This window comes from Trichosurus vulpecula, chromosome 3 (assembly GCF_011100635.1).
Source record: "Trichosurus vulpecula isolate mTriVul1 chromosome 3, mTriVul1.pri, whole genome shotgun sequence".
NCBI classification, from domain to species: Eukaryota; Metazoa; Chordata; class Mammalia; order Diprotodontia; family Phalangeridae; genus Trichosurus; species Trichosurus vulpecula.
Genome location: NC_050575.1, coordinates 382,964,274 through 382,978,751, shown reverse-complemented (window position 1 = coordinate 382,978,751; position 14,478 = coordinate 382,964,274). Strand labels below are relative to the sequence as shown.

The 14,478-nt window shown below is 41.4% G+C and overlaps 1 protein-coding gene across 1 annotated transcript in view; it reads right to left on the bottom strand.

The window, feature by feature from the left end:
- CRISPLD2 (cysteine rich secretory protein LCCL domain containing 2) overlaps nucleotides 1-14,478 on the bottom strand; it is a 79,801-nt gene that overhangs the window by 52,835 nt on the left and 12,488 nt on the right. The window contains exon 2 of the mRNA XM_036752474.1: nucleotides 4,152-4,495. Coding sequence (XP_036608369.1) covers nucleotides 4,152-4,391 — 240 coding nt within the window. The 5' untranslated portion in view covers nucleotides 4,392-4,495. The remainder of the gene's footprint in view (nucleotides 1-4,151; nucleotides 4,496-14,478) is intronic.

Genomic DNA, 14,478 nt, shown 5'->3' with positions numbered 1-14,478 from the left:
CCACTCATCTGTCACTATTCTTCCTTGCCTTCTTCTCTTTTATTCACTCATTGGTCAATTTCCAAACATTTTGAAATAAACCAAAGGCAGTAGCCCCAGGAGTAGTGAAGACCCAGCAATCACAGAGACATCATAGCTTAGGAAACTGAGAGTCAGGCAAGGCTTAGGTTCAACTGCCAACAAGCTGGGTGACCATGGGCAAGTCCCAGTTTCCTTACCTATAAAATGAAGATAATACCTGTTGTCCTCAATTCCCAGGTTTATGATGAGAATCAAATGGGAACAATGCCTGTAACATGCCTTGGAAACCTTAGGTCACTCCATCAATGTCAGCTATCATTCTTCTAACATATAGGCAGGCAGGATTTCACCTTATACTAATCTGCTTCCAGTCTAGGAAAATATACCACCTATCTGTCTACTAAATATGCTTCCCAGAGTGATTGAAATTTTCTTCCAGTAGGGTCAAGCAAGCCATTAACCTCCAGCCCACTCATAGATGGGGCACTTGTGCAAAAATGGAAATCCCTTTTGAAACCCTGAGGGGAGGGTGGAGCCTTGGTTCCTTCGCATCTGGTTGAGACAACCTCAAGGCTTCTTAGAAACTGCTGTTTATTTTTTTACTCCGGCTCATTATCAAAGTGGACTTTGCTGACTTTTGGCCACAGTCCATAACCTTCACTACTGTTCCTTAGGGGAGAGGGAAAAAAAATAAAGAAATAACCTAATAAAGGAGATGGAAGTGAAGGGACTTGAAGGGTATTTTTGGCCTTGGCAGCTTTCTCATTTGAGAATGTACAAGAAGAGGGAGACATCTGGTCTATAACAAAACCTTGTCAAAGGGGAACCATGGGATTCCTTCTCCATTAATCCTGAACAGCAGTACAGCCAATCCATTACTTCCACACAAGCAAATTAAAGAGAGTCCAGAGCCATTACCTTCCCTCTCTTCTTCCCCGCATAGCTTAATTTTCACCTTCTCCTGTGAGATTAACCCATAAGCTGACCTTCTGATCTCAGCTTCTTTCCAAGTTTGCTAGCCTCTTGTATCTGTACTATTTAACCAGAATCTTAACTTGGGAATTTCTGGTGCTGGCTATGTGATCCTGGACAAGTCACTTAACTTTTCAATGCTCTAGGCAATTCTCAAGGACATTATGTTGCACATAAGAAGCTAACCTGCATAGATACAGGGAGTTCTCTACACCAATCACAGGTCTAATCCCTGGGATGCCCAGCTAGGTGACATAATGGATAGAGCTCTGGGTCTAGAGTCAGGAACACCTAGATTTAAGCCTGACCTCAAATATTTATTCTATGTCCCTGAGTAAATCTCCCAGTGCCTCAGTTCCCTTAATTGTAGAATGTGGATAATAACAACATCTACCTCCCAGGGATGTTGTGAGGGTCAAAGGACATATTTGCAAGGCACTTAGCACAGTGCCTGGCACACAGTGGGTGCTTAATAAATAATTGTTTCTTTCTCTCCTATCCCCCTAGCCTAACCTGATCTTACTAACCAGATGTTAAACTCTCTTATTTCTAGCCAGAGAAGGATTGGTTATGCTGGCAAATTCCAAGTCCCAGAACAAAGTCCCTGTCAGCCTGTACTTAAGACATACTGCTCTGTGAGCTCACTTCCATTACTGTCTGGTAGAGCACTTTAAGCTTTTAAGGCTCATCTTTTCTGACTGCCACCTTGATCATAAGTTTCCAAGGGCAGGGACTCTATCTGGGCCAGTCATATGGCTTCTTATCCTACACACACCCAGCATAGGACCCAGAACAAAGGGCTCGATACATATTTGCTGAATGAGTGAGTGTACAACCTGGGGAGGGTTTGTCAAATGATTATGCTTTTAAAAATCTAGCTTTAACTACCTCAAGTAGCTTTGATGGTGGCCATCTGAATCCAACATTTTAAATCCACTAAATTAAGTTGAGGATGTGCCAGCACTCTCTAGGTTTGGATTTTCTAGAGTGTAAGATAAAGGAATTGGGGCAGATGATGGTTTTCCTTTAATCTGTGATTGTGCAAAGAATTCCTTTCTAAGTCAAGTCAATAAGCATTTATTAAGCACCTACTATGTGCCAAGAACTGTGCTAGGGATAGAAGGAAAGGCAAAGCCAGTCCTTCCTCTCCAGGACCTCACAGTCTAATGGTTGGGAGGGGGAGGAGATGATATGTAAATCACAACTTGTACAAACAGGATATTGGAGGGAAACACAGAGGGAAAGCTAAGATCAGGAAAGACTGGGAAAAGCGGCTTCTTGCAGAAGCAGGATTTCTGCTGGGACCTGAAGGAAGCCAGGGGAGTCAGGTGATGGAGATAAGGAGGGGAGGGAGAGAAGAAACAGTTGGCTAAGGCTTAACTGCTTCACAAATCAGCAGCAGCATTTCTGGGTGTCTTTTTCTTCTGTCTTTATCAGCAGAAACAAACCTCTGGAGGCTGAGTAGCACAGTGAAGCAGCCCTGAATCAGAGTCAGAGGGCCTGATTCCATTTCTAGCTCTTCTCCTCACTACCTCTTTGTCCTTGAGGACCCTCTCCCTCCCTGGGCCTCAGTTTCCTCATCTGTAAATCTAAGGGATTAGATTGTATGCTCTCTAAAGATGGTGCTGGGGACAATGCACTAGATTTGAAGTCAGAAGGCTTGTGTTTGAATACCACCTCTGTCAGTACCTGTGTGACCATGGGCAAGTCAATTGATTCCTTTGAACCTCAGTTTCCTCAGCTGTCAAAAGTGGGAAGTAGATGACCTCTAATGTCCTTTCCAATTCTGTATCCCATGATTCCAAGTTGTCTGCCCATGCCATTAAGACAGAATGCTTAAGGCTGCTCTGGACCATCTTGGGACCTCTTAACAATAGGAGGCCTCATTATACTGAAGCAAAATTTTGTCATTTGAAATAGAGGGTTCAAAACAAAGGATTCAAGTTCCAGGCGAGGCATTAAAATATAACCTAGAGAATATTAAGTAAATAGAGAGACGCAAAAAAACCGATTATGGCCTTTTCAAGTGGCACTAATTTATAGCAAACTTCTTTCTTTGTGGTATTTAAGCTTCTCTTTAGTGCCTAAATCCTCCAGGAAAAACCACTAGAAAAGGGAAAGAAAAAAACAGCAACTGTTCTCAATAAGGCATCCAGGGAACGCTGTAGAGTTGGAACGGCCAATAAAAACATCTTTCTTGTGGAGCCTTTTATTTCCTCACTCAGAACCTATCCAGGACCATTCTTCCTTCCCCAGGCTGCTGCCCATTATCATGGTGTGAACTAAAAATCCTAAGGATCCCTGCTTCTAGTTGGTGAGGCCAGAATGACTAATGCTTAAGAGGACCAGACACGGAGCTCAATACAACATTCACTCTGTCTTTTCTTTCCTGTTTTTCCCTTTCCTCTTCATGAAGAAAGTTTTCCTAAGGCATATTTCAGTAAGACCTACCATACACTGTCAGGAATCTCAAGGTCAAAAAAAGGAAAAAAAACTTAATTAAATAAAAAAGAGCAAATGAGGCTTAGATGGGGCCACCAAGCCATTTCTCCTCTGTTTCATTCTAATTTTTCTCTATTCTCCAGGTTCATCCTGGGGGTGGATGAAGAGCAGAGGGGGCAGCAATTGGAAACTATAGTGAGAAGACCAGAGTTGGAGAGAGGGAGGTAGTAATGCCATCTTCCTTCTCTGTGACTCAGTTTCCTCTTCAGTAAAATAAAAAGGTTGGAATTCATGTTTTCTAAGGTTCCTTCCAGTGCTATAACTGGGGAATTTGCCAAAAAGGATAAGAAGGGAGAAAGGAAAGATCACCAAGCAAGAGTCATTATAATTTTCATATTCAGAGGTGAAAGTAACATAAAAGACCAAAATATATCATGAAAATATGATAAAAAGAAGAAAAAGAATCAAGGAGGCACCCAAAGAAAGAGGAGACTTCAGTGTTACTGAGGGGAAGAGAGGAGAGAAGGAGAGAGTCAGTCAGTGGTGTCAGATGCTTAGAAGGGTAAAGCATTCTGAAGGGAAAAAAAGGTCATAAGTCGACACTGAGCTCATTGGTCACCTTTAAAGAAAAACAGCTGCAGAAGAGCTGCAAAGGGAAGAAAGGAAGCAGGGCCCTCTTTCCCAGTCCTTCCTCCTTTGCTACAACAGACGCTTACCATGTATTCCATGTTTGAAGCTGATGGGTAGACCTGACCTCTCAGTTTGTTGTGAAGCATCAGTATCTCCTCCCTGTCTGCCCTGGGGATGGCTCTCTTGCTTCTGGAATGAGGCTGGTCATTCTGGTATTTGCTCAGAAGCTTCTCCAAATGAGTGGCATTGGGTAGGAAAAAACCCTGTGTTTGACATATTAAAAATGCTAATCCCAGGGGGACAATACAAGACAGGGTGGGACTCATGGTTGAATTTTATAGCAGGAATCAGAATGATCCTATGCTCCGATGTTGAGGCAATACTTCCAGCAGCTGTCTTCTCAAGGGTGGTTAGAGTGTTCTTAATAGACCTGGAATTAAACAGAAGAAAAAGAAATGAGGAACATAGGTTAGCATTAATCCAGATCCAGTGGCTGCTGTCGTGCTTAGGTTCCAAATAGAAGCCAGGGCGAAAACGCTAATAATTCCTTTGTCTCGCATTCTCTTGACCTCATTTTTTCTAGTTTGAAAGGAGGTTTCCTACTTACCCCGGATGACCCATCATTCAATCAATCATCTCAGAAACAACTATGCCATGAAGCAAGTTTCTGAAGGAAATTTGCCCGAGGATATGACTAATGTGATTTCACCCAAGGGAAAAGCTCATCACTGGGTTCCTCACAAACCAAGGCTCCAAGCCAGGTGTTCTTAAACCTTTTTTTGGTATGTTGGACCTCTCTGACACTCTGGTACCAACTCTGAATGGATCTCTCCTCAGAATAACGTTTTTAAATAAATAAAATACATAGGATTACCAAGGAAGCCAAATAAATGGAAATATAATTCTCAAAGTAGTAAAAACCAAACAAACCCAAATTCATGAATCCCAGGTTAAGAACCTCTCCCTGTTCTAGCCCATTTAAGACAGGAGTCATTTTGGTGAATTAGAACTCTACAGGAAGACAAATATTAGGTAAATAAAGAAAGACGTTTCAGTGAGTCCTATCCTATAGAAGACTAGACAAGAACCTAGATGGATCTGTGTAAAGCAATCAGCGTTGGTGCATTTTGAACTTGGATAGCTTTGAAAGGGTCCACAGTTGAGGCAGAGTCTGAAATATACTGAAAAATCAGTCATCATTCCCTACTGATACTGTCTGTTTCATTTGCTTGATGACATTATCAGTACATTAAAATAGCTATAGATGAGTTCTATCTCACAATCCCCTGGATACTCAACCCAGTCTCAATTGACTTAAGCTTTGACTAATTTAGAAATAATGTCTCTGGTTGGTTTGTTTTATGTCTCTCTAATTGTACTTTGGGTAGCTAGGAGGCACAGTGGATAGAGCGCAGGCCTGGAATCAGGAAGACCTGATTTTAAATCCGGCCTCAGATGCTTACTAGCTGTGTGACCCTGGGCAAGTCGCTCAATTCTGCTTGTTTCCTCATCTGTCAAATGAACTGGAGAAGAAAATGGCAAACTACTCCAGTGTCTTGGCCAAGAAAACCCCAAATGGGGTCATAAAACATCAGACAAGACTGAAAAATGACTGAACTGAGCAATGAACTTGTGTAATATTATACATATCCATGCGTAGTACCCTTTTCTAGGCTCCTCTCTCAATTTACACTCACATTTGCTAGTAAAGTACCCAGAGAGCAGCTGCTACCTCAAAGTTAACCAGTGTATTTTCCATGAACAATCAGCCAGTACTCTCAATTAGCTCTTAGCAAAGGCCATAACGGCATAAATACCAAATGGCATAAAGGCAAATGGCATAAAATACTCCTTCCCCCAAATAAATTGGAGGCAGTCTCCCACATGCACAGAGCATCAGTGAGAAGATCAGCCATAAACTTAAAAAGTACAACGGCAGTGAGATACAAATGTAGGAAAACACCCAAGGATTAAAGCAAGCCATAGCGAGTGATACTCTAAGGCCTGAAGGTCCTTCCTCTCTCCATAGAGTCTTCATACAGCTCCTTTTAGAACATCTTTGCTAGATGCATTGCTTGGCTGGGTTCCCAGAGTCTGCTCTTCGTCATAATCAGCTCTCTTCTCTGCTGCCAGGAGTCTGGTTTCTTGAAGTTGTTTCTTCCCTTGAGTGATTTTCACTGTACATCTAGAACACGTGCCTCTGCTGCACACTAGATAAGGTGACTCCCACAAGTCAAGTCACTGCATTTCAAAGCAACATGGCTGAGCTATATGGGAAGAGAGAGAAATTCCTTTTTCCCTCATGCCTTCAAGAGGGCTTCCTTAGGAGCCAGGTTCCTCCTCTACTGGTGGCTCAAACTAATGAACTCAAGCTGCTAGATGGGCTATCTCCCTCTGGGCAAGATATGATGATCAAGACTTCATGGGCAAGGAGGGATGGATATAGAAATGCTCCCTTTTCCACTCCCTGCAAGTATCTCCACCACAAAACGCTTCCAAGCCGAGATTCCCTTGGAACTCCACTGGCCCGACAGCTTAGCTATTTATTTAAAGCCCTGTTTGTTCAATGAGATTGATCCATTTAATTCCATCAGAGAATGAGTTCAAGGTATAGTAGTTGAGGCAGAAGCAAAGAAGTTCAGAAGTCAAGATTAATGTAAGCCTAGGACTTTGGGTGCTTGGCTAAATATAGCTGAGTTCACATATTCCAAAGAAATTAGCACACAGGTTCTCTTTACACTTAGTTTAATACTTTGTTAATCCTTTTGATTACATTCTGAGCCTTGTGGACTAAGAGTTAGTCAAAGACCACCCCCACACACACAAGTCTTATCCCCTTTTAAACTATAATATTTCTAAGGTCAGAGACCATGTCTTATATAACTTTGTATCTCCCCTAGCACCAAGTACATTGCTTTGTATAGAACGGGGTTTAGTAATGTCTTTAGAATGAATCAAAGAAGCTGTGTGACCCTGGGCAAGTCACTTAACCTCAAAAAAAAAGAATCAAAGTAACTGAAGTGGCAAAGATTGAGACTAGATAAGGACACAAAAGGCAAAGAACAGAATAACTGTGGTATAAAGAGGGAGGAAAAATTAACTTGGAACAAGAAGCTCAGGATCCAAGTCCCAGCTCTGCTATCGGCCCAGGATTTAATCTTGGGCAAGTCACTGCCCCCCATATAAGCCTCAGTTTCCTCCCATGTAAAATGAGGAGGTAGGACTAGATCAGGGTTCTTAACCTTTTTGTGTGTTGCATACCCCTTTGGCATTCTGGTGAAGCCTATGGATTCCCTCTCCAAATAATGTTTTTAGATGCACAAAATAAAATACAAAGGATGACAAAGGAAACCAATTATATTGAAAGACAGGTGTAATTTCCCCACCCCACCTCCATCCACACTCATGAACTCCCTGAAATCTACTCATTGACTGACTGAAGTCCTAGACTAGATTTTCTTTGAGGTTTCCTCCAACTCTGACATCATGATACTTTAAGCTAGGTCTATAATCCAAAGGAATAATGAGCAGAGATCATAGGAGAGGATGGAGTGGGGCACACGTGAGAACAAGTGCAGCTCAGAGGAGAACAAAGTCATGCTGACATAGTTAAGGAAGAAAACAGCCATGGGAACTCTCCAGCGCAGGGTTGTGGGGAGACCAGGGTCAATGAGAGAAATGTCCAAATCCCCGAGGTTGTAACTGTGACAGTTATAAATAAACATAATCCAAACACAGTGTGTCTGGCACTACATTTGAACAACCTTCCCAGAAGTACCGTTTTTTGATGTAATATTTCTGGGAATTATGGGAAAGATGTGCCATTCTTTCCAGTATTCCTTTGGAATCCCAATTAATCTGGCAACATTTCTCTAGAATATTCCTATACTCTTCTTTTGAGTTAGTTACTCTACTGCAAAATATAAATGTTAAAAAAAAAAAAACATGACATGCAAAGTAGCGGTGTCTTAACTGGAATTAAGGTAAAGGTTAAGGATTAAAAACTCCCAAGTGAATTTGTGATTTATATGCAGAAAGGACAGAGATTTTGTTTCGTGGCAAGGCAGGATAAAGGCCATCTATTCTACCTTCCCCTTCCCTCCTAGTACTTGCTAAGGGAAGCCCTTGGTATGATTTACATGGACCTACACTACCAAAAAGTGAGGTGAAACAAAGGTATTCACCACAACCCTAATTACAAAATGAGTTCAAGGTGTAGTAGTTGATGTAGAAGCAAAGAAGTTCAGAAGTCAAGATTAATCTAAGCCTAGGACTTTTGATGGTTGGCTGAGTACAGCTGTGTATTTGACTCATACAAGAGCCAAAATAACCCCTGAGGCTACAGGCTAAGTTAAAAGTTGAGCCACCACCCCTGTGGAGAATCAACTTCTTTGTTGCTGCAGTTTTGGAGATAAAAATTAAGAACAGAGCTGCTGAGGACTACCTGATTGAAGAAAAACGAAGCAGAGAACAGCAGCAACTTGCAGAACACCAGAAAAAAAGCAGCAATCAGCCATATCAAAGGCAGAAAGGATCACCAGCTGGGACTTGGCCCCAGAAATATTCATTGCTCCGTCTATATGTTTCTTATGCACGTGCACTCTCCTACATGTGTTCCCCAGTCAACACATGTTCCCTATATGTGTTCCTTGCACTGGTGGCATGGAAATATATAGGAAAGTGTTCTCCTATGTATATAAATAGATTTCCCTTGTTATTTAACTCGTTATCTAATTAAATGCTTCTTGCTTTGAACTAATGTATCCTCTGGTTGGTGGGGGCTGGTATGCTATGATTTTTAATAGGTACTAACTCAAAGCATATCTTGAAGCTAGACTAGCTTTGGCGGGGCCCAAGCTAAATACACCAAGGCAAGTCTGCTTGTATTCATTATGCTTCACCTTAATATCCATGTGAAAACATAAAAAACATTTTGGTAACCCCTAAACTTTATGAGATGTAGCCAGCCCTCCCTCATTTATATCCAATTCACTTGCAAGCCATGGCATCATCTTCCCAATGTCACGGTCCTCTTTGAGGACGAAGGACAAACACCAATAAAACTTCAAAACTAGAGTACATGTATCCAAAAGTTTTCTCCTCTCCCAAGAAGTCATATATTGAAGGATTGGAGGTGGGGCAACTGAAACTGCATGGGTAGTAGTTGAGGTTGGAGTCAGAAGACCTAGATTTGAGCCCTGTCCCTGTCCACTTAAGAACTATGTGGATTTGGGCAAGTAACTCATCACATCTGGACCTCAGTTTTCTGATCTTTGAAATGAGATTGAACTACATAGATGTCCAAGGTCCCCTCCAGTCTAAATCTATGATCTTTCAGAGATGGTTAATATTTTTTAAATCAGTCTCATTACGTTATATCAACATCTCATTTTAAACCAAACAATTGTCACCCAGCTTGGTCTCCACTTGGTCTCCGAAATTTTTGTAGTTATTTCCAAAACTCAAAGATGACAAGTGGACACCACTGAGGCTCTTTGAAGGAATGTGCCATCGGATCTGGAAGCAATTCCAAAATAGGAATTCTAAAAACAGTTTGTGCCACGGCAGTATCATAGATTTAGAGCTGGAAGGAAGAATCTAGGACCCAGAGAGGTCTAATCATTTGCTCAAGACTTTACAGGTAGTAAATGGCAGAGAAAAGATTAGATGTGAATTCAGGTTCTTTGACCTAAAATCCAATGTTCTCTCCATTGAAACACTCTGTCTCCTGGCAAAACATGATTAAATATTCACATGATATTTCAAATGGAAGTAGTAGAGGAGAGTGCCACAGATTTCTGAGTGGCCGTGACCCCTTTGCCAATCCATGGATAATCCATTGCTAATGGAGTCAGTCAGAAGTTACAACCAGGACATTTCTACCAGCCCTTTGTACAGAATCTAAGAACCAATTTTCAAAGTCAAGCACATAGCTGCCCTTTCTCTCTCTTTCATCTCTGCGCAATGCAGCCAGTGGTTTGACCTTAAGAACCAGTGAATATTCCAACACCAAGACAACCAGTCAACAAGCATTTTTAAAGTGCTTGCTACGTGCCAGGCATTAAGCATTGGCCAGTGGCCATCGATTAGCCGTGAGAGGGCAGTCTTGAAAATGACCAATATCTACCATAACTCATCAGGGTGTTGAGGGAAGGCAGGATTTCCAAAGTCAAGATGATCCATTCTTGTGTCAGCATTCCTTGATGCCTTTTTCTTGTCCATCAGAGAACACATGGGTGATACAATTTTCCTTTTTGGTCAGATAGAATAACCGGGTCACAGGGAATGTGCGTCACCTCAGGGCCAGAGATTTGATAGCTATGACATTTTACCTACACATCCACAAATCACAAGAGTTGGCCATCATTTCGTTCCATCTGGTGGTTGGCTGGTAGCTCAGAGATGAGTGTTCTCAGATTTGGATTCTGAATGTAGACACTATGCAACCTTCTCCCCACAACCCCCCTCCCCCAACCACTGAAATTTTGTCAGCCTATGTAATATCAAGGATAGTTATTTGCTCATCTCCCACACTGTGTTCTTGGCAGTCAGGGGGAAAGAGTCATAATCCTCCAACCTTTCACCTTATGCATCCCACCCTCCACCTCTACATCTCTTAATCATCACATCCCTCTGGTGTGAGTTACAGCCAGAAGCCATCACCTTAGTTCAATTCCTTCTGACTTAAGCTGTTTGAAATCAAATGGTGGGGGGAACAGGGTATGGGGGTGGGAAAGCACGTGGAGCTTAGGGGAAATTAAAACATCACAAAGAAAAAAAACTATGAAATATTTGTTAAAGCAACTGTCTGAGGGGAACAAAAATGATTACTCTAAGATATTACATAAGCAGGCAAGCAACAGTACATGACTTTGCAAAACAAAGCATTTGGGGGCAGAGGTTAAAAAGCAAGACTCCAGTGACTGTCGAGCCTGCCAACAGATGGCAAAGGCAGGGCTCACGCTCCAGATTTAAGCTTTAAGTGAAATGCCATGATGATAACCAAAGCTTTTAAGTCTCCCATGCAGGGATGACGCACCAGAGTGTTCTCCCGGACACAGATGCATTACCCAGGAATGAGGTCACCTACTTGAACTCTTATAGAATTGAAGGAAGGGAACATAATATAAAGACGGGAATGAGTTGTTTCATCTTGTCTGCAATATATTCTCTTTGTGTTTAGGAGAACCTGCCAGAAAGATTACTCTCAGGGTTAAAGGAAAGAACACCAACTTTAATTTAATGATGTGGGCTTTTACAGCAGCCTGAAGGCTCCATTCGTCTAGTGGAGACTTCCTTCAAAACCCAGAAGGTTTATGAGGCTGGCCATGGTTTGGTTTTTACTTGGATTTTCCCCTTCTCTCAACTCTTATAGCACTTACAATCTCACTGCTCGATTTAACCTTAAGTTATGATATAACCTTTCATTATTTTTACTAATCATGTCCTGTCCCAACTAGACTGTAAGGTGCTTGATGGCAGGGGCCAAGTCTTCTCCTTCTGAATCTGCCACAGTATGTAGCAATGTGCTGAGTAATGCAATTCAATAAGCCTAAGAGAGGGATTCAGTAAGACTCATCAAATGAAATCAAGTGATAGAGAAGTAATGACATATAGAAAGAGTTCTGGACTTGAGTCAGACTTGGGTTGCAATCCTGACTTCAAGATTTCTTGTGTCATTTCCCTTTAGCCTTCTCTCAGTCTCCTTGTGTTTGAACTGGGGACTAACGATACTTATATTTAATGTCATTGTCTTCCCTCCGAGATTATTTCTGATTTATCCTGTTTATGACTTGTTTGTACATAATTGTTTGCAAGATGCCTCCTAGTCCATTAGCTTACAATCAAGGAAACAGACTCTGAGGTCATGTGACTTATCTATGGTTACACCACCAGTAAATTTGGGAAGTGATATTTGAACCAGACCTTCCTGATTCTACATCCCAGACATCTCCAATTACAAAGTCTCCTCTCAAAGATGCTGTGGGTTTCATCTGAGAGTTCCATTTATTTTTCCTATTGAATTTTCCTTAGGAATGCCACCAGCCGTGGCGGTGCCCAGAGAGCAGGGGATTCCCCTTGCTCTTTCTCTTCTCCAGGATAATCAATGCCCAGACAAGAACCAGAAATTTGAGAGAGTGTGAGTGAGGCCAAGGACAGCTCTTAGAACTGTTCATCCAAACCACCCAGAAATTCCAGGAATGAGGTAGCAACAGCAACAACAGACACCCCCACCACACTCCCAAAGTGTGGGAAGACCTCTTCAGACACTGGGCAGAGACCTCAATTTCCAACTATCTGGGTCAGTGCTAGATGGTGGCAAATACAGCTAAGGCTAGACTTGGCAGGAATGAATCACTTTTATTTAAAAAAAAACCAGAAACTATTTGGTATAGCTGTCCTTTGATATTTTCTAGGATATAGAAGGAAACAAACCAGTGCCTGCCTTAACTTGCTTTCCTCTAGTAAACCACGTGATCTCTCTGAGCCTCAGTTTTCTCATCTGTTAAATGGAGGAGGGTGGATTAGACAACCTTTAAGGTCCCTTCCAAGTCCAAATTTTATCAACAGCCATTTATTAAGCATTTCATATACTAAGCACTGTGCTAAATGCTAGGAATATCTTTATAAACTGACATTCTAATAGAGGAGACAACATATACATATATAAAATATAAAAACATATGCATATATAAATACATATAATTTTTATATATTATAATTATTGTATAATACAATTTTCTATAAAATATATAATTATATTATAATATAAATACATATACATAATTTATATAATATATACAATATATTCAAAATGAATACGAGATAGTTTATAAAGGAGTACCCTAGCTGTTGGGGAAGGAGGAGGGAAGTCAGCAAATGTTTTATAGAAAAGGTGGCACTGGAGTTAAGTCTTGAAAACAGAGATTCTAAAAAGCAGAGATGAGGAGGGAGAGCATTCCAGGCAGGGGGGCTGCCAATGCAAAGATGGAGATGGGAGATGGAGAGTTGTTTGTTCAGAACAGTGAGCAGACTGGTGTGGTTGGTTTGCAAAGTGTATCCAAGGGATCATAAATCTAGAATTGCAGAGTAATGTATGAGAAAACTGGAAGGGTAGGCATTGGACTAGGTTGTGAAGAGCTTTAACTAACAGAGGGGTTATATTTCATCCTCGATGGAGCCAATAGAATTTACTGAGGAGAGCAAGGTGATTAGACACGGCCATGGCTGTATGCATGATGGATTGGGGTGAGGAGAGATGAAGTCAGAAGACCAAACAGAAGACTACTCCCATAGACTCAAGTGATTAGGGCCTTAGGACTCCTAGAAGGCCTTGGGATGGGGACTGGATGTTGGTACCCGGCATTAGAAATGATGTTTCTCTCAAAGGAAGAAATCCACACACCCTACAGCCATATTAAAAATGCTCCAGATCACTAAGCAATTAGAGAAATGAAAATTAAAATAACTCTAAAGCTGTACCTCACATCCACCAGATTGGCAAAGGTAACAAAAAGGGAAAATGGCAATTATTCCAGGGGTTGTGGGAAAATAGGTACATTGATGCACTGTTTGGTGCGGCTGTGGATTGGTCTAGTCCTTCTGGAAAGCACTAGAACTGTGCCCTAAAAGTCACTAGAGTGTGTACACCCTTTGACCCGGCAATGCCACTATTAAGCCTATATCCCAAATTGATTTTTAAAAAAAAGATGAAGAAGGAGAAGAAGAAGGAGGAGGAGCAGGAGGAGACCCATGCATACAAAAGTATTTAGAGCAGTTCTTTTTGTTATAGCAAAGAAATTGAAATGAAGGGGAGGGGTGCCCATCAAGAAGGTAATGGAAAATTACTGTACTATAAGAAATTATGAAAGGACAGATGCGAAAAAAAAAAACCCTGGATGACTTGTATGAACTGATGCAGAGTGAAGTGAGCAGAACCAGAACAACTTATACCATAGCAACACTGTAAAAACAGACAACATTGAAAGACTTAAGAACCCCCATCAATGCAATGACCCATGATCATACCTGAGGATAGGTGATGCAGCCTTCTACCCATCTCCTGACAGAGAGTTGATAGACTTAAGGTGCCAAATGAGCTGTAATACATTTTTGGATTCAGCCAATGTGGGAATTTATTTTACCTGACTCTGCTTACTTGTTACAAGGATATTGTTCTACAGGGCTTTTTCTCCCTCTCCATGTTGAGAGAATAAATGGGAGAGAAAGAGAGGCTTAGCAACAGGGGTGTCAAAAAAGGGGGAAACATGGGGGGAGGGTCATTGAAGCATTTTTAATGCATAAGAGAACAGAAGAAAGGCAAGAGAAAAATGTGGATAAGTAGAACATCTTTGAAAGTTACATCTTGAATTTATTATATACTTAAAAGGAAAAAGAAGTCATATATAATAG